The 22,204-nt window shown below is 47.9% G+C and overlaps 1 protein-coding gene across 2 annotated transcripts in view; it reads left to right on the top strand.

Moving 5' to 3' along the window:
* MYH11 (myosin heavy chain 11) overlaps positions 1-22,204 on the top strand; it is an 87,836-nt gene that overhangs the window by 55,962 nt on the left and 9,670 nt on the right. For both annotated transcript variants that reach the window (XM_028705395.2, XM_028705396.2), the window contains 17 exons: positions 192-300; positions 1,359-1,490; positions 2,391-2,597; positions 4,233-4,370; positions 6,046-6,341; positions 8,816-9,028; positions 10,086-10,230; positions 11,743-11,949; positions 12,536-12,640; positions 12,732-12,884; positions 13,938-14,186; positions 14,757-14,969; positions 15,690-15,902; positions 17,354-17,515; positions 18,813-18,941; positions 20,566-20,654; positions 21,431-21,554. In XM_028705395.2, the coding sequence (XP_028561228.2) occupies positions 192-300; positions 1,359-1,490; positions 2,391-2,597; positions 4,233-4,370; positions 6,046-6,341; positions 8,816-9,028; positions 10,086-10,230; positions 11,743-11,949; positions 12,536-12,640; positions 12,732-12,884; positions 13,938-14,186; positions 14,757-14,969; positions 15,690-15,902; positions 17,354-17,515; positions 18,813-18,941; positions 20,566-20,654; positions 21,431-21,554 (2,884 nt within the window). The remainder of the gene's footprint in view (positions 1-191; positions 301-1,358; positions 1,491-2,390; positions 2,598-4,232; positions 4,371-6,045; positions 6,342-8,815; positions 9,029-10,085; positions 10,231-11,742; positions 11,950-12,535; positions 12,641-12,731; positions 12,885-13,937; positions 14,187-14,756; positions 14,970-15,689; positions 15,903-17,353; positions 17,516-18,812; positions 18,942-20,565; positions 20,655-21,430; positions 21,555-22,204) is intronic.

Consider the following 22,204-nt stretch of genomic DNA (forward strand, 5'->3'; position numbering starts at 1 on the left):
GGCCTTGGGATTTTGCCCTCAGCGGAAGCTCCTGAGATCAGCGGAAGCTGCATCGCACATTCGGGTTCCGAAAAACGTTCGAAAACCGAAGCATTTACTTCCGGGTTTGCGGTGTTCGAAAACTGGAATGTTTTTCAACGGATACATTCAAAAACTGAGGTTTGACTGGATATTTCTCCCTTTCTGATCAGGGCTTTTGCCAAGAGGCAGCAGCAGTTAACCGCCATGAAGGTCATCCAAAGGAATTGTGCTGCTTACCTGAAGCTGAGGAACTGGCAGTGGTGGAGACTCTTCACCAAAGTAGGTGCCTTCCTTGGCTGCCCCTTCCTAGGGCGGGCTGCCTTGGCCAGGTGCTCTAGAAAGCCACTTCCGCCCTTTGGAGTAGGCAGAGTTGCGGGCTTCACGGCCCCACCATGCACGTGGCGGCTGGAACCCAGCCAACGCGTGATTGGGGGGATTCCTGACTGCGTCACCTCCTGGCCAGCCAATCGGCTGGCTCTGGGGGTGTGGCCTGCCCTATTTAAACCAGGACGCGGCCGGGGATCTCCCTCTTTGCCGCCTACCAGGTCTTCCTGCTTTTCCCACCCTCCTGCCCTTTAAGGTTTTCATTCCTTGACCTTGCTATGGACCTTGGTTGGTCGCCCTTGAGGGGCCTGGTGGGAATATTTCCACTTTGGCAAATTGGCACCAGCCACTTGGTTTTCACCTAGCTCATAGCAAATCGTCACAACTTTCTTGGTATTGGCGGTTAGGCATTGGCATTGTTCTTTAGATGGAAGAGGGGAGGTAGAGTCGTCACCTGCCCCGCATATTGAAAGGTAGTCTGATAAAGGATTATGGGGGGCGTGGCCCTGTCCGAAGCCTAGGGTGGTGAGGGCCTAAGGCACGCCCCCTAGCGGTGACCCCGGGGGAGTTGCTAGTTGATGTGCATCAGCAGGACTCCCCATACTGGTGGTTAACCCTTCCAAGACTCCTGCAGACGGGCTGAAGCCGGATATAGTTGGTTAGGACCAATGCCTAAGCCAATACCGCTCATCACCTGTCACCAATAAAGTTTTGGCCTTATTTAGCCCATTAACCTTAATAATTGTGTCATGTGTAATTATTTCCACTGGGGGGGGCGGGCGGGAACTCGCCACACAACAGCCTTCCTCCCAAAGGCTGCTCTCTGAGGACTATATCTCCCAGCCTGCTCCCATTCAAAGGTTCCCTGGGGGAAAGACTAGGAAAGGCGGCTATGTTCTTTTTCGGGGTGTGTGGGTGTGTGTGTGTGTGTGGGGTGTGTGTGTGTGTGTGTGTGTGTGGAGGAGTCAGGCAGCGTGTTTCCCAAAGTGACCATAGATATTCTCTTCTTTCAGGTGAAGCCGCTGCTCCAGGTCACCCGCCAAGAGGAAGAGATGCAGGCGAAAGATGAAGAGCTCAAGGCGGTGAAGGAAAGGCAGATCAAAGCCGAGAGCGAGTTGAAAGAACTGGAACAAAAGCACAGCCAGGTGAGCTTGCAGGGTGCCTTGACCTTTCCACCCAAAGTGCCCGGATCCTTCCTTGTCAGGTTAGGTGCTCACATAATCATAGTGTTGGAAGGGACCCTGAGGGTCGTCTAGTCCAACCCTCTGCAATGCAGGAATCTCAGCCAAAGCATCCATGACAGATGGCCATCCAACCTCTGCTTAGAAACCTCCAAGAAAGGAGAGTCCACCACCTCCTGAGGGAGTCCGTTCCCCTGTCAAACAGCTCCTACTGTCACAAAGTTCTTCCAGATGTTGAGTTGGAATCTCCTTCCTTGTAATGTGAAGCCATTGGTTCTGATCCTACCCTCCAGAGCAGGAGAAAACAAGCTTGCTCCATCTTCCTTGTGACAGCCCTTTAGATGTTTGAAGATGGCTAACACACCTGCTCTCAGTCTCCTCTTATCCAGGCTAAACAAACCCGACTCCCTAGGCTGTCCATCGTAAGGCTTGGTTTGCAGACCTTTGGTTTTCTTGACCGCCCTCCTCTGCTCCCATTCCAGCTTATCAATATCCTTCTTAAATTGTGGGGCCCAGAACTGGTGTTGCTCCCTAAGACAGGCAAATGCAAGCAGAGGTTCGAATCAAGACGATGGATTGAACCTTTCACACCTGCCCTGATTTCAGCCCAATGGTGTGTGATGGTTTCTGAGATCAAGGAGCCATTTTTGGCTATTCCTGGATAGCCATTTTGAAGCAAGATAGTGCACTGAGGCTTTCAAAATTTCAACCACTTATTTCAAAACTCTGCTAATTTTTTCCTCCCCTTCAAATTCCTGAGCAACCCTGGGTGCATGACTGCTAGTTTGGGATAAAAACGAGTTTGCCCTCGGGTAAAGAAACCACTTTGCCCAAATTTTAACATTTGCTGTTGTCCTTTGCCAGCTGTCTGAAGAGAAGAACCAACTTCAGGAGCAGCTCCAGGCCGAGACGGAGCTCTACGCAGAAGCCGAGGAGATGCGTATCCGACTGGCCGCCAAGAAGCAGGAGTTGGAGGAGATTCTCCACGAGATGGAGGCCAGGATCGAGGAGGAGGAGGAACGTGGGCAGCAGCTGCAGGCCGAGAAGAAGAAGATGCAGCAGCAAATGCTGGTACCCAAGCTTTAAATTTATGATCATCATCATCACCACCATAATTTATATATTTATTTATATCACATCTTTCCCCCTTTCCAAGGAGCTCAAGGGTGGTATGCATGGACCTCCCCTCCTCATTTAATCCCCCACAACAACCCTGTGAGGAAGGTTGGCCCTCAAGGTTATCTGGTGAGCTTCATGGCCAAGTGAAGGGATTTGTCCCATTAATCTGTTGCCGAGACTGAAGGTCCCCGCCTCCCCACAGCTGCCTAAGTCCTCTCCTCTCCACGCCCCCCCCCCCCAGCAATTGGAGACTGGGCCTGCTCACTGCCAACCTCCGCCCTTTTCGTGCCTCTTCTGGCTCTGGGAGACATGTTGCAAGGAGTGAGTTTGTAGTGACCGAATTGAGCAGGGATTTGAACCCTGGTCTCTCCCAGGTCCTAGCCTGGCACTCTAACCATTACACCACCACTGGGTTCTCCTGCTGGGAGATCAGAGGGAGACTTAAAAGCATTGCTGCAAAGAAATGGGCTTGGCTGGAGAATGGAGAGGAAGAGTGGGCTGCTGAGGGGCAGGGAAGGGAGAGATGTAGAAACGCAGAATCATAGAATTGTAGCATTGGAAGGGAAGACCAGGGTCACCTAGTCCAACCCCCTCTGACGCAGGAGTCTTTTTGCCCACCACCTTGAGATTAAGAGTCTCATGCTCTCTACCCACTGAGTGGGAGGGTGGCCTGGAGAGAGTCCCTTCCGCATACGGTGAAGGCACACTTGCAAATTCATTTTCACACCAATGAGGACTAGAAGCTTGCTTTCCCCTCAATGCTGTGCCAAGTCCTTGACTGGACAACTACTTGCTGGGCTTGATTCTAATTCTGTTTATATATATATATAGTGTGTGTGTGTGTGTGTGTGTGTGCTGGATTTTATGGTAGTACTTTCAGGGCTGGATGACCCAATAGGCAGACTAGTAATTTTAGGGACTCACGCAAAAAAAATTATAGAAAGATTTTGATATTTCATATAAAAACCCAACCCATGAAAGTAGTCATCTAGCGAATCTAGAAAGAAGCTACTTTTAATTTCAGCCTAACACACACACACACACACACACACACACACACACACACACACACAGACAGTGAGTCCTTTAAAAGAAGTCCTGTGGATACAGAGTACACATGTTCCACGGGGCTTCTTTTAAAACACTCACTATATATATATATATATATATATATATATATATATATATATATATAATATTTTCAATACAAGGGTCTTAATCCAGCCCCTTTTGCCATACGGTTCACATGCTAGCCTAACAGGTGGTGCTTAAAATACAGTGGTACCTCAGGTTACAGACACTTCAGGTTACAGATGCTTCAGGTTACAGACTCCGCTAACCCAGAAATAGTACCTCGGGTTAAGAACTTTGCTTCAGGATGAGAACAGAAATCGTGCGGCAGCAGCGGGAGGCCCCATTAGTTAAAGTGGTACCTCAGGTTAAGAACAGTTTCAGGTTAAGAACGGACCTCCAGAACGAATTAAGTTCTTAACCCGAGATACCACTGTATCTGAAGAAGCAAATGAATGCATAAACTTCACATCCCCCCCTTTTTTTACCTTCCACCTCCCATGAACCCCCAAACAGGAACTTGAGGATCAGCTGGAAGAAGAGGAAGCTGCCAGACAGAAGCTGCAGCTGGAGAAAGTAACTGCGGAGGCCAAGATCAAAAAGATGGAAGACGACATCCTGGTGATGGACGACCAGAACAACAAACTCACAAAGGTCCGTGCTGCTGAGCAAACCACGCCCTGCTCTTCAGAGCCAGTGCAGAGGTGGCGGTGAGGGAAAGACCTGCTGAAATCCTAAGCAACTGAGAGGGGCAGAGGGTGCCCTCTTGGTGGTTCTGCCAGCCACAGACACATGGGGGCTGGCAGACTGGGAGAGGGCGTTCTCTGTGCCAGCTCCCAAAATGTGGAACTCCCTCCCTGCAGAGGCTCGCCTAGCACCTTCATTACAAAGAGTTGTATCCAGCTAAAAGGTTCCGCAAGTGCAAGCACTCTGGGCTGCCCAGCAGTACTTCCCCTCACTGTGTACCTCCTAAATTTGTAGAGGGTTCCCCTCCCAACCTTTGAGAGAAGATTTAGGGGGGGAGGAGAAGGCGGTGATGTTCTGTCGCACAGCCAGAAGTACAGATTCGTTGAATACCACCCATAGTTCCCGCCCTTTTGCTGAAGAAGCTCCTCTTCGGCCTTCGACAATTAAGATTTGCGGGTCGTTTTTGTGAGATCACCTCTGCTGTCTGACACAATGTCGTTTGGTTTGATTGAAATGGGGGGTTTTCATATTGTGCAATATGTCTGGCTGCAACCCACCCTGGGATTTTGCGGTGAAAGCGAGTGAGACAATATCTTAAATAAATAAATAATGGTATAATAATTTATTATTTGTACCCCACCCACCTGGCTGGGTTTTCCCAGCCACTCTGGGCGGCTTCCAACAAAGATTAAAAATACATCAAAATGTCACACATTAAAAACTTCCCTGAACAGGGCTGCCTTCAGGTGTCTTCTAAATGTCAGGTCGTTGTTTATCTCTTTGACATCTGGTGGGAGGGCGTTCCACAGGGCGGGTGCCACCACCGAGAAGGCCCTCTGCCTGGTTCCCTGTAGCTTAGCTTTTCGCAGTGAGGGAACTGCCAAAAGGCCCTCGGTGCTGGATCTCAGTGTCCGGGCCGGACAATGGGGGTGGAGATGCTCCTTCAGGTATACTGGGCCGAGGCCTTTTAGGGCTTTAAAAGTCAACACCAACACTTTGAATTGTGCTCGGAAACGTACTGGGAGGTCTAATGGATGGATAGAGGCATCCATGTCTGGGTAAAGGTAAAGGGACCCCTGACCATTAGGTCCAGTCGTGACCGACTCTGGGGTTGCGGCGCTCATCTCGCTTTACTGGCCGAGGGAGCCAGCGTACAGCTTCTGGGTCATGTGGCCAGCATGACTAAGCCACTTCTGGCGAACCAGAGCAGCGCACAGAAACATCGTTTACCTTCCCACAGGAGTGGTACCTATTTATCTAGTGGCACTTTGACGTGCTTTTGAACTGCCAGGTTGGCAGGAGCTGGGACCGAACAACGGGAGCTCACCCCATCACGGGGATTCGAACCGCCGACCTTCTGATCGGCAAGCCCTAGGCTCTGTGGTTTAACCCACAGTGCCACCCGCGTACCCCATGTCTGGATAGACTTGCCTAAACAGAATGGTTTTAAGCAGGTGCTGAAAAGAGTACAGCAGAAGTGGCTGTCTGATGTTAATAGGCAGTGAGTTCTCACAAATGCAGAATGAGTATTATGTGGCACATTTAGCAATGCTGGTTTTTTTCCTAAGTAAGTTCATGCAAACTAAATGCAATTTCTGATTGTTGTTTTTGTGTGTGTGCCTCCCTCTCTTCTCCTCCATAGGAAAGGAAACTTCTCGAGGAGAGGATAAGCGACTTGACCACCAACCTTGCAGAAGAGGAAGAGAAAGCCAAGAACCTGACCAAGCTGAAGAACAAGCACGAGTCGATGATCTCGGAACTGGAAGTCCGCCTGAAGAAAGAAGAGAAGTGCCGGCAAGAACTGGAGAAGATGAAGAGGAAGCTGGAGGGTGACTCGAGCGACCTCCATGAGCAGATCGCCGATCTCCAAGCCCAGATTGCGGAGCTGAAGATGCAGCTGGCCAAGAAGGAAGAGGAGCTCCAGGCAGCCCTGGCCAGGTGGGAACAAGTCCTTGAGATGCCCCAGATGATGGCTGGTAATTTAGGACTGTGGTTGCATGACAAAGGATTTTTTTTTAATTAAATGAATTTTATTAGTATTTTCTACACAACAACAACAACACGAAAGATATAAAAAAATAACAATACACAACACACAAAAATCAACATTCAAAAACTAAAAACAACAACAAATAATGATAATCTGTATCTTACAAGTTAATAATATAAACACTAAAAGAACAACAACAAGACATTGACTTCCTCCAATCCCACAGCACCTCCTTTATCTCTCATTGTGTCTTCCTGTTTTCCTGTTTTCTTTATCATCTCTATCCTAACAGCTAGATATAAATCCTTCTTTCATATCCTTTCACTTACCAAGGTTATTCCAGACTCAGCCAGATTTCTGCCCTTGAACCTTGACTTTTGAGGTATTCATTTAGGCACTCCCATTCTGTTTTTACTTCACTTTTTGGTTTTTGTCTAATTATGTCTGTCAATTTGGCTAATTCTAAGTATTCTGAGAGCTTACATAGCCACTCTCCCCTAGTGGGTAACTGATTCCCTTTCCAGTACTTAGCCACCAGAATTCTTGCTGCCGACGTTGCGTATAAGAAAAAATTAGTTTTGTCTTTTGGAATATCGTCACTTAAAATTCCTAAAAGGAATGCCTCTGGCCTCTTACTATATGATATTCATAATATTTTCTTTATTTCTTTGTGGATCATGTTTGCATGACGAAGGATTTGCTGTTGCTGGTGGGACACACGATCCTCTCTGCTGAAACCACTGCATGCTTCTGTTGTCCTTCTGGGGAAAACCAAAAGAAGCCCCCAGGAGTGTGATTCACACTCCTGCAATAGCTCAGGGGTAGCGCAGCATCTCCTTTGTATCTAGAAAGTCCCGGGTTAGACCGCTGGTGTCTGTAGTTAAACCTGGGGTGGGAAATCTTCTATTCATCCCAAAGGCCACATTGTCAGGAGCAAGCCAGAAGTAAATCACACCGTGCAAGTTGGAGTTAACTCTTTACTTGGTTCTCAAACTTAATCCGTTCTGGAAGTCCGTTCCAAAACCAAAGCATTCCATGGTCGGCCAATTGGTGCCAAAGAAGGATAGAACTTTCTTTATGTATGCCACAACAGCAGCAAGAATACTTATCGCAAAGCATTGGAAGACACAAGATCTACCCACCCTGGAAGAATGGCAGATGAAGGTGATGGACTATATGGAACTGGCGGAGATGACCGGCAGAATCCGAGACCAGGGAGAAGAGTCGGTGGAAGAAGATTGGAAGAAATTTAAAGACTATCTACAGAAATACTGCAAAATTAATGAATGTTAGAATGATGTTGGATTGAAGTTAAGTGGTTTTCAGCAGTAATGTTATAAAGGAATGTGCAAAAAAGGATTGTTAACAGGTGATAATCTAAAGTTATAATATATTAAGATTAAAGATTAGGATAAAAACAAAGAGGGAAAGGATTTGCTGAACCAACTAATTGAACTGGAATACAAAAAAGGGAGGTGTGAGGAGGTCTGGGGAACAAGCAAATGAAAGATAAGATACGGAAAGATTGAATTGTTTTTAACTGTTTTTACTTTGTTTTCTTTTTCTTTTTCTTTTTTCTTTTTGTAACATTTTGAAAACTTTAATAAGTATCTTTAAAAAAAACCAAAAAACAAAACCAAAGCATTCCAAAACCAAGGTGCGATTTCCCATAGAAAGTAATGCAAAATGGATTAATCCGTTCCAGACTTTTGAAAACAACCCCCAGTACAGGAATTTAACATGAATTTTACTCTCAAACGAGACCATGGATCCATAAAATGAAAGCAATAAAGAATGTACTGCAGTCACACATTCAATCAGTCAGTTCCGCACAGTCACAAAAACAAAGCCAAAACAAAAATGCAAAATAAATAACAAAAACAGACAGACCTCAGAGTAACACTCAAATTGGAAGCATAGCGCTGAAAACAGAGCATGTTCAGCTTCCGAAAAAGTTAGCAAACTGCAACACTTCCGGGTTTGCAGTACTGTATTTGAGTTCCAGGTTGTTTGAGTACCAAGGTGTTTGAGAACCAAGGTACCGCTGTATTAGCAAAAACATGTTCTGTACAGGAGTGTCGGGCTTAATGAACACAGCAATTCATCTCTGGTAGGCCTTGCCCCATTAATCAGTGGCCGAGACTGAAGGTCCCTGCCTCCCCACAGCTGCCTAAGTCCCCTCCTTTCCACGCCCCCCCCCCCCCGGCAGCAATTGGAGACTGGGCCTGCACATTGCCAACCTCTTCTCTGCCCTTTTCATGCCTCTTCTGGTTCTGGGAGACTCGTTGGGATGGGGGAACTTGTAGTATTCGGATTGAGCAATCTGTGCCTTTAATGACAAACTATCAACCGCTAAGTAAGTTGGTCCCTTTAATTTTTTTTTTGCTTTAAAAAAAGTCTTCTAAAAATCCCATCCTCCCAGGCTTGAAGACGAAACAGGCCAGAAAAACAATGCCCTGAAGAAAATCCGTGAGCTGGAAGCACACATCTCTGACCTCCAGGAGGACCTGGATTCTGAGCGCGCTGCAAGGAACAAAGCCGAGAAGCAGAAGCGGGACTTGGGCGAGGAGCTGGAGGCTCTCAAGACAGAGCTGGAAGACACCCTGGACAGCACTGCCACCCAGCAGGAGCTCAGGTGAGGACGGGAGAGGAGCGGAAAGTGGACACCATTCCTGCGGTGGAGGCCAGTGCATGGCAGGGCAACTGGGGTGCTGTCCCAGCCTGCCTTCTGCCAGATAATAATAATCAAAATAATCATAATAATATATTAGTTATACTCCGCCCATCTGGCTGGGTTTCCCCAGCCACTCTAGGCGGCTCCCAACAGAATATTAAAAACACAACAAAACATCAAACATTAAAAACTTCCCTAAACAGGGCTGCCTTCAGATGTCTTCTAAAAGTCAGATAGTTTATTTCCTTGCCATCTGATGGGAGGGCACCACCACCGAGAAGGCCCTCTGCCTGGTTCCCTGTAACCTCACTTCTCGCAGGGAGGGAACCGCCAGAAGGCCCTCTGAGCTGGACCTCAGGGCTGAACGATGAGGGTGGAGACGCTTCTTCAGGTATACTGGGCCGAGGCCATTTAGGGCTTTAAAGGTCAGCACCAACATATATAACTGTGCTCAGAAATGTACTGGGAACCAGTGAAGATCCTTTAGGACCAGTGTTATATGGTCTCGGCGGTTGATCCCAGTCACCAGTCTAGCTCCCGCTTTCTCGATTAATTGCAGTTTCCGGGTCACCTTCAAAGGTAGCCCCACGTAGAGCGCATTGCAGTAGTCCAAGCAGGAGATAACCAGAGCATGCACCACTCTGGTGAGACAGTCTGCCGGCAGGTAGGATCTCATCCTCCATACCAGATGGAGCTGGTAGACACCTGGAAGCAGAATTGACCTGTGCCTCCCTGGACAGCTGTGAGTCCAAAATGACTTGCCAGCTTGGTGCAAAGTGAGGCCAGCGACGTGTGTAGCCAGGGGGAAGTTCCGAGGGCCACATAGAAAGGACTTGAGGGCCGCGTATGGTTCGTCTTGCAACAGGGCGCAAGAGCACTTCATATCCTCTTTAAATTTCCTGGAATACATTTGCAATGCTCCCAGCTTGGAGGCGACAGCAGAGCCAGCTGTATCCCGAAATAATGTGGTTTGGGATGGCAAAAAAAAAAAAAACCACGCCTGTGCTGTTGTTTTCAGAGCGAAGCGGGAGCAGGAGGTCACCATCCTGAAGAGAGCCTTGGATGAGGAGACCCGCACCCACGAGGCTCAGGTCCAGGAGATGAGGCAGAAGCACACGCAGGCTGTGGAGGAGCTGACGGAGCAGCTGGAACAATTCAAACGGGTAACAAGCAAGCGAGCGAATATATAAACAGACTCAGGGCATTGCTTTGGGGGTGGCTGTGCCCTTTCAGAGCCAGGATTTGCGAACTGCTGGGATTCCTGCAAGGAGACTAGAACTCGGGGCCACCCAATGCAACGGAGCTCACACTCGCGCTGTGCATTTCAATGCACCCTTTTATACCAGAGTGGTTGAGCAATCGACCCTTCTTCCCATGGAACTCTGGGAATTGTAGTTCTGTGAGGGGTGTGTGTCTCCTAACAACTCTCAGCGCCCGCTGCAATCTAGGCCTTCTGGGCATAGTGTTTTAAATGCAGAAGTGGCCTGAATGTTACAAAATTCAGGACAGACAGAATGAATCATAGAATCATAGAGTTGGAATAGAGCACAAGGGCCATTGAGTCCAACCCCCTGCCAAGCAGGAAACACCATCAGAGCACTCCTGACATATGGTTGTCAAGCCTCTGCTTAAAGACCTCCAAAGAAGGAGACTCCACCACACTCCTTGGCAGCAAATTCCACTGTTGAACAGCTCTTACTGTCAGGAAGTTCTTCCTAATGTTTAGGTGGAATCTTCTTTCTTGTAGTTTGGATCCATTGCTCCGTGTCCGCTTCTCTGGAGCAGCAGAAAACAACCTTTCTCCCTCCTCTATACGACATCCTTTTATATATTTGAACATGGCTATCATATCACCCCTTAACCTCCTCTTCTCCAGGCTAAACATGCGTAATTCCTAAATGTTTCTGATCACGGGTTTGATAACAACACCATCTATGCATGGTTTAGTTTACTTTACACTGCATGTTTTTGTCTCAGGTGTGAGCGTTAATGATATTGGATGTCAAATAGTAAAAAATAATAAAAAACTGCTGCTGATATATTATTCCATACCCTTTCTTCACAATATATTCCCCAGGAAGGTTTGAACAATTTAAAACACAATACAGTCGTGCCTTGGTTCTTGAACGGTATCCATTTCAGAAGTCTGTTCGACTTCTGAAAACGTTCGAAAAACAAGGTGTGGCTTCCGATTGGCTGCAGGAGCTTCCTGCACTCAAACAGAAGCTGTGTAAGCCGCGTCGGAAAATTGGCTTCCAGAAAACGTTCACAAACCGTAACACTCATTTCTGGGTTTGCGGTGTTCAAAAGCCAAAACGTTTGAGTCAAAAGGCATTCCAGAACCAAGATACGACTGTATTTAAACAGTCTAAAAGATACCCCGGTGACAAGAATAGGACGGGTCCCCAAAACATTCATAAAACCATAGAATCATAGAATGGTAGCGTTTGAAGGGACCCCTGCGAGAATCCTGCCCATAGGATGGGCTTGAACCACCAGCCTTCTGCTTTATTAGCCAGACGCACTGACCCAGTGTGTCAGATTAAAGAAGTGTGATCGGACGGTGGTGAAATTGACGTATACAAGAGATCTGTGGCTGCCACATTGCTGGAAGACTTGTCAACTCTGGGTCCCTTCTTAGGTACGTAAACGCCGAATGTCCTCTGTGCTTTCAGGCCAAAGCCAACCTGGACAAGACCAAGCAGACACTGGAGAAGGACAACGCCGACCTGAGCAGCGAGGTCCGGTCACTCAACCAGGCCAAGCAGGAGGTGGAGAACAAGAAGAAGAAGCTGGAAGTGCAGCTGCAGGAGCTGCAGTCCAAGTTTTCAGACGGGGAGCGCGTCCGGACAGAGCTGAACGAAAAAGTCCACAAGCTGCAGGTGACAATGCACTGTCCCTTTTTCATTTCTGTAGTTTTTTAAAAAATAAAAAAGGATGCAGGAGCCTAGCAAATAATAATAATAATAATAATAATAATAATAATAATAATAATAATAATTATTATTATTATTATTATTATTATTATTATTATTATTATTATTATATTTTCCGTGAGAAGAGTGCTGATCAGGCTAATCCAAACACTGCTTTGTTTTGCTCTTCGTCTCCCTTCCAAGTAAGGGTGGCGCTGTGGGTTAAATCACACAGCCTAGGTCGGCGGTTCGAATCCCCGTGACGGGGTGAGCTCCCATTGCTCGGTCCCTGCTCCTGCCAACCTAGCAGTTCGAAAGCACGTCAAAGTGCAAGTAGATAAATAGGTACCACTCTGGTGGGAAGGCAAGCGGCGTTTCCATGTGCTGCTCTGGTTCGCCAGAAGTGGCTTAGTCATGCTGGCCACATGACTCAGAAGCTGTACGCTGGTTCCCTCAGCCAGTAAAGCAAGTTGAGCGCTGCAACCCCAGAGTTGGTCACGACTGGACCTAATAGTCAGGGGTCCCTTTACCTTTACCTTTACCTCCCTTCCAGGTGGAGGTTGAGAACGTGACGGGGCTGCTGAATGAAGCAGAGGGCAAGACCATCAAGCTGACGAAGGACGTGGCGACTCTGGGGTCTCAGCTGCAGGACACTCAGGTAAGTACCACCGCAAGCCAAACTGAGGTTTCCAGAGAGGTTCTTGGGGAAGAGTCACCAGCAAAGGCTTCTGCTTTCTTGCTGCCCCTAGGAGCTGCTCCAGGAGGAAACCCGCCAGAAGCTCAACTTGTCCACAAAGCTTCGCCAGGTGGAGGACGAGAAGAACAGCATCCAGGACCAGCTGGAGGAAGAGATGGAAGCAAAGCAGAACCTGGAGAGGCACATTTCAACGTTGACCGTGCAGGTTCTGACCATTACTATATTATAATAATAATACTTTCTTATTTATACCCCGCCCATCTGGCTGGGCTTCCCCAGCCACTCTGGGCGGCTTCCAACAAAATATTAAAATACAGTAGTCTGTTAAACATTAAAAGCTTCTCTAAACAGGGCTGCCTTCAGATGTCTTCTAAAAGTCTGGTAGTTGTTTTTCTCTTTGACATCTGGTGGGAGGGCGTTCCACAGGGCGGGTGCCACTACCGAGAAGGCCCTCTGCCTGGTTCCCTGTAACTTGGCTTCTTGCAGTGAGGGAACCACCAGAAGGCCCTCAGCGCTGGACCTCAGTGTTGGGGCTGAACGATGGTGGTGGAAACACTCCTTCAGATATACTGGACCAAGGCCGTTTAGAGCTTTAAAGGTTCAGCACCAGCACTTTGAATTGTGCTCGGAAACGTACAGGGAGCCAATGTAGGTCTTTCAAGACCGGTATTATGTTGTCTCGGTGGCCACTCCCAGTAACTCCCAGTCTAGCTGCCGCATTCTGGATTAGTTGTAGTTTCCGGGTCACCTTCAAAGGTAGCCCCACGTAGAGCACATTGCAGTAGTTACGCTGAATTTATCCACTTTGGGTGTTAGAAACAAAAACAGAACCCCTTCGGGTTCTTACTGTGCACACCTGCTGTGAGGCAGACTGTTTTAAATTCCCATTTTCCAGGTTGAACTATCACGTCTCACTGCCCAGGAAACCCCAGGCAGGGTTGGGCTCACATTCACGTCACCCATTGCCAAACCCCTAGGTATGCCCCTGACGACGACAACCAGGATCCATGCTCTCAGGGATGATGGGAATTGTAGTCCAACAACTTCTGGAGAGCCACAGCTTCCCCATCTTTGTTAGAAACCCCAAACAGAGGGCCAGTAGGAGGGAGCTGGATGGGCACATGGACCCATCTCTACATTCCCACAATTCTGTTGGATCAGCTGATTCCACACATTCACGGGGAAGTTGCTTGCACCTGCGTTGGTTGGGGCGCTGGGTGTCACGAGGGCTTACCTTTCTCTGAACCCCAAACTGCAGCTCTCCGACTCCAAGCGGAAGCTCCAGGAGTACGCCAGCACCATCGAGGGCATGGAGGAAGGGAAGAAGAAGCTCCAGAAGGAAATCGAAGGCCTGACGCAGCAGTTCGAGGAGAAAGCAGCTTCGTACGACAAACTGGAAAAAACAAAGAACCGGCTTCAGCAGGAGCTGGACGACCTGGTGGTCGACTTGGACAACCAGCGCCAGCTGGTCTCCAACTTGGAGAAGAAGCAGAAGAAATTCGACCAGGTAAGAGCCCAGCTCCCTGCACACTCTCTTTCTGTACTGTCCACTGTGCCCAGCGTGACTGAGACATTAATAGGATTGGGTTGCCATTGATGTGCCCCTTATCCAGCAATAACCTTTCCCACGGCAAAATCCCTCCCATATTGTTCACTCACAAACAGGTCCTGTTTAGGAAAGGGACCCCTGCAATGTTAATTAAATGCTTCCTCCTTGCAGCTTTTGTTTCCTTTATTGCTTACTGAGGTTTTGCACAGCACTTAATATAGTGCTATCTTAGCCAGCAGTGCCTGTCCCCAAGACAACAAACCCTTCCATGTTATTCACTTAACAAATAGGTCCTGTTTAGGAAATCCCCCCACAATGTTAATTAAATGCTTCCTCCTGGCAGCTTTCCTTTATTGCTTCTTGTCCAGTGCAGCTTGGGCTTTGATGATGATTTCCTTCTTTATTTTGCCCCTTAAGCAGTCAACTTCTCTGAGCTGTTTTGCTGTTGGAAAGCCCTCTTGCCCCTGAATCAAAATGATGGCCTCCTTGCTAAGACCCGAAGCTCACCAGCATCTTGTTCCTTGGCAGATGCTAGCAGAGGAGAAGAACATCTCTTCCAAATACGCCGAAGAAAGAGACCGCGCAGAGGCTGAAGCTCGGGAGAAGGAGACGAAGGCTCTCTCTCTCTCCCGGGCTCTGGAGGAGGCCCTGGAAGCAAAGGAGGAACTTGAGCGAACCAACAAGCTGTTGAAAGCGGAGATGGAAGATCTCGTGAGCTCCAAAGATGATGTAGGCAAGAACGTAAGTTCCCTCGAAGGGTGTCCTGATCTGCCTGAAACAATTCGTTTACCGTATTTTTCGCTCCATAAGACACATCTGACCATAAGATGCACCTAGTTTTTAGAGGAGGAAAGGGGGAAAGCCCCGGTTTTTTGAGCATCAGCTCACAGTTGTGCAGCTTCTTTTGCAAAGGGGAAAAGCTCCTTTTTTTGAGCATCAGCTCAAAGTTGTGGAGCTTACTTTGCAAAGGGGGGGAAATCCTGTTTTATGGGGTTCAACTCACAGTGCTGCAGCTTCTTTAGGAAAGGAAAGGGAGCCATTTCTACAGTTCCCAGACAGATAATCTAATCAGCCAGTCACATGTCGCTGGGGAAACAAAAGCCTCCGTCTGCAGAACATTCAACAATGGAGGCCTGGGCAAGGGGCCTGGCCGGAAAGAGAGCCAGCAATCAACCACATATTCGCTCCATAAGACGCACAGACATTTCCCCTTACTTTTTAGGAGGAAAAAAGTGCGTCTTATGGATCGAAAAATACAGTACATGCATCTTGTAAAAACACACGTGCATATATATTTGCCAGTTGATTACCAGTTTGCAGTGACTTTTCTTTCCAAGTGAGCCCAGTCATCACATTTCCTGGTTTTGCTTTTGCCTTATTTATTCATTCACCGCTGGTGAGTTTCACCCCTCAATCCTCTCTCGTCACTCGGCCTGCCTTTTTGCCTCCTGCTCCAAACAGGTCCATGACCTGGAGAAATCCAAACGGGCCTTGGAGCAGCAGGTGGAAGAGATGAAGACCCAGTTGGAGGAGCTGGAGGATGAGCTCCAGGCGACGGAGGATGCAAAGCTGAGGCTGGAGGTGAACATGCAAGCACTGAAAGGACAGTTCGAAAGAGACCTGCAAGCCAGGGATGAGCAGAACGAAGAGAAGAGGAGGCAGCTGCAGAAGCAGGTATGAGCTTCCATTTCACCACCTATCTTCTCATAGCCTCAGAGAGTAAGGAGACCTTTCCCCACAGGGCCAGGGGTGTTCTAGAGCAGCCTTTCCCCAACCTGGTGCCCTCCTGCTGTTTTGGACCACAACTGGAGGGCACCAGCTTGAGGAAGGCCAGCGTAGAATCTAAGTGTTGGGTTCTCCAATACCTAAACATGCCTCCTCCCGCTGATGGCTGGAAGATATCTGAACATGGATGGCTTCTGATAGCTACTACCTCCTGAGCAGAACTCAATATGGAAGTGTGTGTGGACAGGGGAGGACAACATAGTTTTGTAGCATGGACTCAACCAGCAAAACAAACAGGCGGCTGCAGTTTTGCAGCTCCTATGAACTGCTTTTTAAAAAACTGTTTCCATCCAAGCTCAGCATTATAAAAGCTGCTTAAATTAAGGTTACCAGACGTCCCCGTTTCCTGGGGACAGTCCCTGGATTTACAAATCAGTCCCCTGACAAAATCCTATCATTCCTATTGAAGTTGAAAAGTATCCCCGGATTCACTGAAAAAAATCTGGTAACCTTAGCTTAAATATTAAGATATTTGGGGCCTGTCTGTGCTCGTTACCTCTTCTCTCCCCATCCTGGTTTCCTCTTGTGCCATCTCCTTTTTCAGATGTAGACCTGAGGGCAAGGACCATGTTATTTTTCTCTTGATCTGTAAACTGCTTGTGAGCTTTTCTGGCTAAAGAGCATGTTATAAATGCTTTGAAAGAAGGAACGAATGACTGAACTTAGCTGGACAGCAGCTACAACCCAAAGGCCTTTTGGGGAAACCTAATCGCTTGCAAGGGACTGCGGGTGGCGCTGTGGGTTAAACCACAGAGCCTAGGACTTGCTGATCAGAAGGTTGGTGGTTCGAATCCCTGCGACGGGGTGAGCTCTCATTGCTCAGTCCCAGCTCCTGCCAACCTAGCAGTTCGAAAGCACATCAAAGTGCAAGTAGATAAATAGGTAACACTCCGGCGGGAAGGTAAACGGCATTTCTGTGCGCTGCTCTGGTTCGCCAGAAGCAGCTTAGTCATGCTGGCCACATGACCCGGAAGCTGTACGCCGGCTCCCTCGGCCAATAAAGCGAGATGAGCGCCGCAACCCCAGAGTCGGTCAGGGGTCCCTTTACCTTTTTACTAATCGCTCGCAACCACCTCTCCATTGTACAGCTCTTAAATAGATAGATATTCCCGAAAAGTCATTGAATAGGACCTTGTCAAAGACTGCCCCGCTCTCTCCCCTAGAATGTTTACCGTTTGAGGAAGCACTGCGAGCCTTCCCCACATTTAGCCGCGAGTCCCTGAGCAATGCCTTTCACAGAATCGTAGAACTGCAGAGTGGGAAGGGACCCCGAGGGTCATCTAGACCAACCCACTTTGCACGTCTAAACCTTTTCCAATTGCTTCCCTGCTGCTACTTAGCTCCACGAGATGGAAGTGGAACTGGAAGACGAGCGCAAGCAACGGGGCTTGGCTGCCGCCGCCAAGAAGAAACTGGAGGTGGACATCAAGGACATGGAGGGCCAGCTGGACTTTGCCAACAAGTCCCGGGACGAAGCCATCAAGCAGCTGCGGAAGCTCCAGGTCAGGGCAACCCACTTGCTTTCACCCAGGAGAGTTGGGCGTCTGACAGGGGCATAATAATAATAATAATAATAATAATAATAATAATAATAATTTATTATTTGTACCCCGCCCATCTGGCTGGGCTTCTCCAGCCACTCTGGGCGGCTTCCAACAAAGATTAAAAATACATCAAAATGTCACACATTAAAAACTTCCCTTCAGATGTCTTCTGAATGTCAGGTAGTTGTTTATCTCTTTGACATCTGGTGGGAGGGTGTTCCACAGGGCGGGCGCCACTACCGAGAAGGCCCTCTGCCTGGTTCCCTGTAGCTTTGCTTCTCGCAATGAGGGAACCGCCAGAAGGCTCTCGGTGCTGGACCTCAGCGTCCGGGGAGAACGATGGGGGTGGAGACACTTGCCCAAAGGACAAAAGCCTCCTAGATCCATTGCAGTCAGGAGGGAGAGACTCTCTCAGGCCGAGGTGGGGGGGGGGGCTGGAGGGTGTCTTGCCCAAGGGCCCTCCAGACCTAGTGAGATGGGGGAGAAATTCATTTCGGTTTGCCTTTTAAATTGAGCCTGTCTAATTCTTGCTTTCCGAAATGATGCATAGACCGAAACGCAGCCACCCTTTGAAATTATCATTTCTCCAAATTTTTGCAATGCAGTTCTTTGGCCAAGTAATGTGTGCCACAAATGCATGTGCCAGGATTAAGTGTGCATCAAAATGCACATATTAGTAGTAATAATGTATGGTCGTACCTTGGAAGTCGACTTCCAAAACGTTTGGGAACCAAAGCGCGCCTTCTGGTAGCAATCGGAAGCTGCGCCGGACGTTCAGCTTCCGAAAATCGTTCAAAAACCGGAACACTCACTTCTGGGTTTCAACCGTTCGGGAGCCGATTTGTTCAAGAGCGAAGGCGTTCAGGATCCGAGGTACGACTGTACTAAAAAAGTCTTATATTAGATCTCTTTGCGACAAATGTGTAGATCTGGAGGGGAAACAGCACACAAATGCATATTTTAAAAGAAATCGTATCCAAAATGCTGAATTTTCATGAGGACTTTTTTTAAAAATTGCATATTTCTACAGAAATTGAGAGAACTGGATAGATTGGTGTGATCCCTACTTAACACCGCACATCCTTTTATAAACCATTATCATGTCCCTCCCGCGCCCTAATCACCTATTTCTTAAACTTCAGACTCTCTTCTTTGGTCCTTGAAACATCCCATCAGGTGGAGGGCGATGCTGAGAAAGATTTGAACCTGAATGCGGGTGAGTCTCCACCCTAAACCAGTGTCTCTTCTCACTCAGGCTCAGATGAAGGACTTCCAGCGTGAACTGGACGATGCCCGGGCTGCCCGGGAAGAAGTCTTTGCAACAGCCCGAGAAAACGAGAAGAAAGCCAAAAATCTGGAGGCTGAGCTGATGCAGGTTCAAGAGGTAAACTGGAGAATCTGGGTCCTGGCCAGCCCTCGAGGGATGGCATAGCTCAGCGTCTGCCCAAGGGCTACAGTTAAGGGTATACTCTCAAAACATGGCGCGTATCTAATGTAGCTCTGTGTGGCGATCACACAGGGTCCCCGGACGTTTAACGGTCTATTGATCCCTGTGCCACCACTGTGATCGCTTCCCCGCTGCCACCAACCAGTTACTCTCTGGTAAAACACTGAGTCCAGTCAGTTGTTAAAAGTGAACCAAAAAAACAAGTTTATTTTACAAACATTAACAAGTTTATGGTTTCTCAGATAATATTCCTGTCAATATCTTTTTTTTATTATTATTCCTGTCAATATCTTAACTTTATTTTCTTTACTGGCCTATACCTTCCTAATACCTTCTGACTGATTATCTCAACTGTTTGACTGGCTTCTCTTAACAAATTCTCTCACTCTCTCCCCCCAGACTAGCCCAACCCACAGACTTTTCTTATCTGTCTCTTCTAACTCCAGACTGCCTTCTCAACAACTCTAACTCTCCTAAAAAAACTCTGTGCTTCAACCTTATACACAGTTAACTCTGCTCCCTGGGTTCCCATTGGTTAGTCATTTTACAATGACTTCCCCTATGAACCCAGTATGCTGTCACACACATATGAGGGCAAATGCCATATTCTGCTAAGTTAAAGGCCCTTTAAACTTGCACTTGCGGAAGGTTGTTGCACAAGGAAAAACACAAGTGCCTTACTGAAGGTTGTGCAACAGATTGCACAACGGGAACCAGCAGACTTCCACTAACACAACTGTTGCACTGGGTTTCTTTGTTGCAAACGTTTAAGCACTAACATCCGCTAGCAGACAGGCCCTTGCGCTAGTGGACAGAGAACATTCAATGTGGCCCAAGGAACTGTGTTTCATGCATTCAGCCAGAGTTCACCACATGTAAAAAAACAACAACCAAGTTATGAGGACAACCAATTGTTACATGTGTGACCTCTCCTGCTTTAAGGAACAGGGGAGCACTTGTTCAGGCAGGGAACTGTGACCCGTACCACAATAAAAAGCCACTCCTGGTTTCTGTCCCCCCGCCAAGTGTTCTAAACCACTGAGCCTCTTGTGCTTGCTGATCAGAAGGTCGGCGGTTCGAATCCCCGTGACGGGGTGAGCTTCAGTTGCCCAGTCCCTGCTCCTGCCAACCTAGCAGTTCGAAAGCACATCAAAGTGCAAGTAGATAAATAGGTACCACTCCAGCGGGAAGGTAAACGGCGTTTCCATGAGCTGCTCTGGTTCACCAGAAGCAGCTTAGTCATTCCGGCCACATGACCCGAAAGCTGTCTGCGGACAAACGCCGGCTCCCTCGGCCAGTAAAGCGAGATGAGCGCCGCAAGCCCAGAGTCGTCCGCAACTGGACTTATTGGTCAGGGGTCCCTTTACTTCTAATCTAAGATGGGTAGAACTTATTTTAGTTTTGCTATTGCTAGTTGATATTTGCAAGTTGGAAACTCTTGCCGATCTACTGCAAATCTCCCAGAGGTATATGAGTAGATCTAACTTCCGCCCAGCCTTGGATCTAGAGTAGCCATGTTTGCTTTGTTGAGTCAGGGGCTCAATTTTGCCTCCTTTGGCAGGATTTGGCAGCTGCGGAACGGGCACGGAAACAAGCTGAGCAGGAGAAGGACGATCTGGCTGAAGAGCTGGCAAGTTCTGCTTCTGGGAGGTAAGTTCCCAGCCGGGATTTGGAGGCTACTAGAACCAGGCGCCCAATTCCACTCCCTGCTGCTATTTTGTCCAAACAGGAAGTATAAAAGGTGCCTTACACAGTACCCTCTCCAAAGGTGATGATGGTGATGGTGATGATGATCATACCCTGCTCATTTGGCTGGGTTTTTGACAACCTCTTTTTGGGGATGAAAAGTTGGAGTCAAAATTTCAAAGAAATGAAAATTAAATAGAGGACTTGGTGCATCTTTTGGCAGGCACGGGAGTTTCCCCTTCTCTCTGTGAGCTTCCGATAAGAATTAACGAGCTTCTGACAGGTTTATAGTCCTTTATTTACAACCATATACAGAGAGCAGCCTTGGGCCACCCTCCTTCAGGATATCAGTTGTTCACTCTGAATCACCTCCCCTTCCGCAGCAAGAAGCGCGCCAACGGCCAGCTCTCCCTCCCCTGTGCTTCTGTTGTTCCTTAACCCTTTCAGACCTCTGAGTTCGAGGGGAGAGAGGGAATTATCCACCACTCTTGAATGAAGAGTCTCCCAAACACTCCCTCCCTCCTGGTTGCCTAGCTACTATCTCAAAGCTGTCCAACTCTTCCCCTGACTGTGCAGCCTGCCTCTGAATCGGCTGCTGGGAACGTTGAAGGAAGAGGGGGGGGGGGTTCTCCATTCTCTGTTAGAGACTGCTCTGTCTTTGTCTGCATTCCCCCATCTTCGGAGTCAGAGCAGTCTCTGGCGTCCGATTCTGACCAGCCCCTGACACCGTACGATTGTAGGACCAGCCTCCAGGATGAGAAGCGGCGCCTTGAAGCAAGGATCTCCCAGCTAGAGGAGGAGCTGGAAGAGGAGCAGAGCAACATGGAAGCTATGAGCGACCGCTTCCGCAAGGCTGTCCAGCAGGTACGTTGCAGACACCTTGATTTCTGCAAGGAGGATGGGAGTTGCAAGAAAAGTAAAGCAAAAAATAATTTTGCTTGCTATTCACAGCTCCTTCAAATGAGAAGTAGAACAGATTCCCCACTCAGCAACTTCCCAAACCCAAATGCAGCCGTCCTTCAAAATCCATGCTTCTCTGCACATTTTGCAATGCATTTCTCCATCCAAAAGAATGCATACTTTAATAAAGCACATAGGAGAGGAAAGCATGCACAAAAATTTGCAGATTGGTGAAAATAATGTACTAGAAAAATGTCTTTAATATATAATCTATAGACATTTATTTCATATGTGAACTGCTTCCCACGAAGCCTCTCAAAAACGATTTCACAACTCAATAAAAAACATACGTATGAATATTGCAAACATATAGACAGTTAAAATGATTATGCACCGTATTTTTCGCTCTATAAGACGCACCAGACCACAAGATGCACCTAGTTTTTGGAGGAGGAAAACAATAAAAAAAATATTCTGAATCTCAGAAGCCAGAACAGCAAGAGGGATTGCTGTGTAGCGAAAGTAGCAATCCCTCTTGCTGTTCTGGCTTCTGAGATAGCTGTGCAGCCTGCATTCGCTCCATAAGACGCACACACATTTCCCCTTACTTTTTA

This window comes from Podarcis muralis, chromosome 14 (assembly GCF_964188315.1).
Source record: "Podarcis muralis chromosome 14, rPodMur119.hap1.1, whole genome shotgun sequence".
Lineage (NCBI taxonomy): Eukaryota > Metazoa > Chordata > Lepidosauria > Squamata > Lacertidae > Podarcis > Podarcis muralis.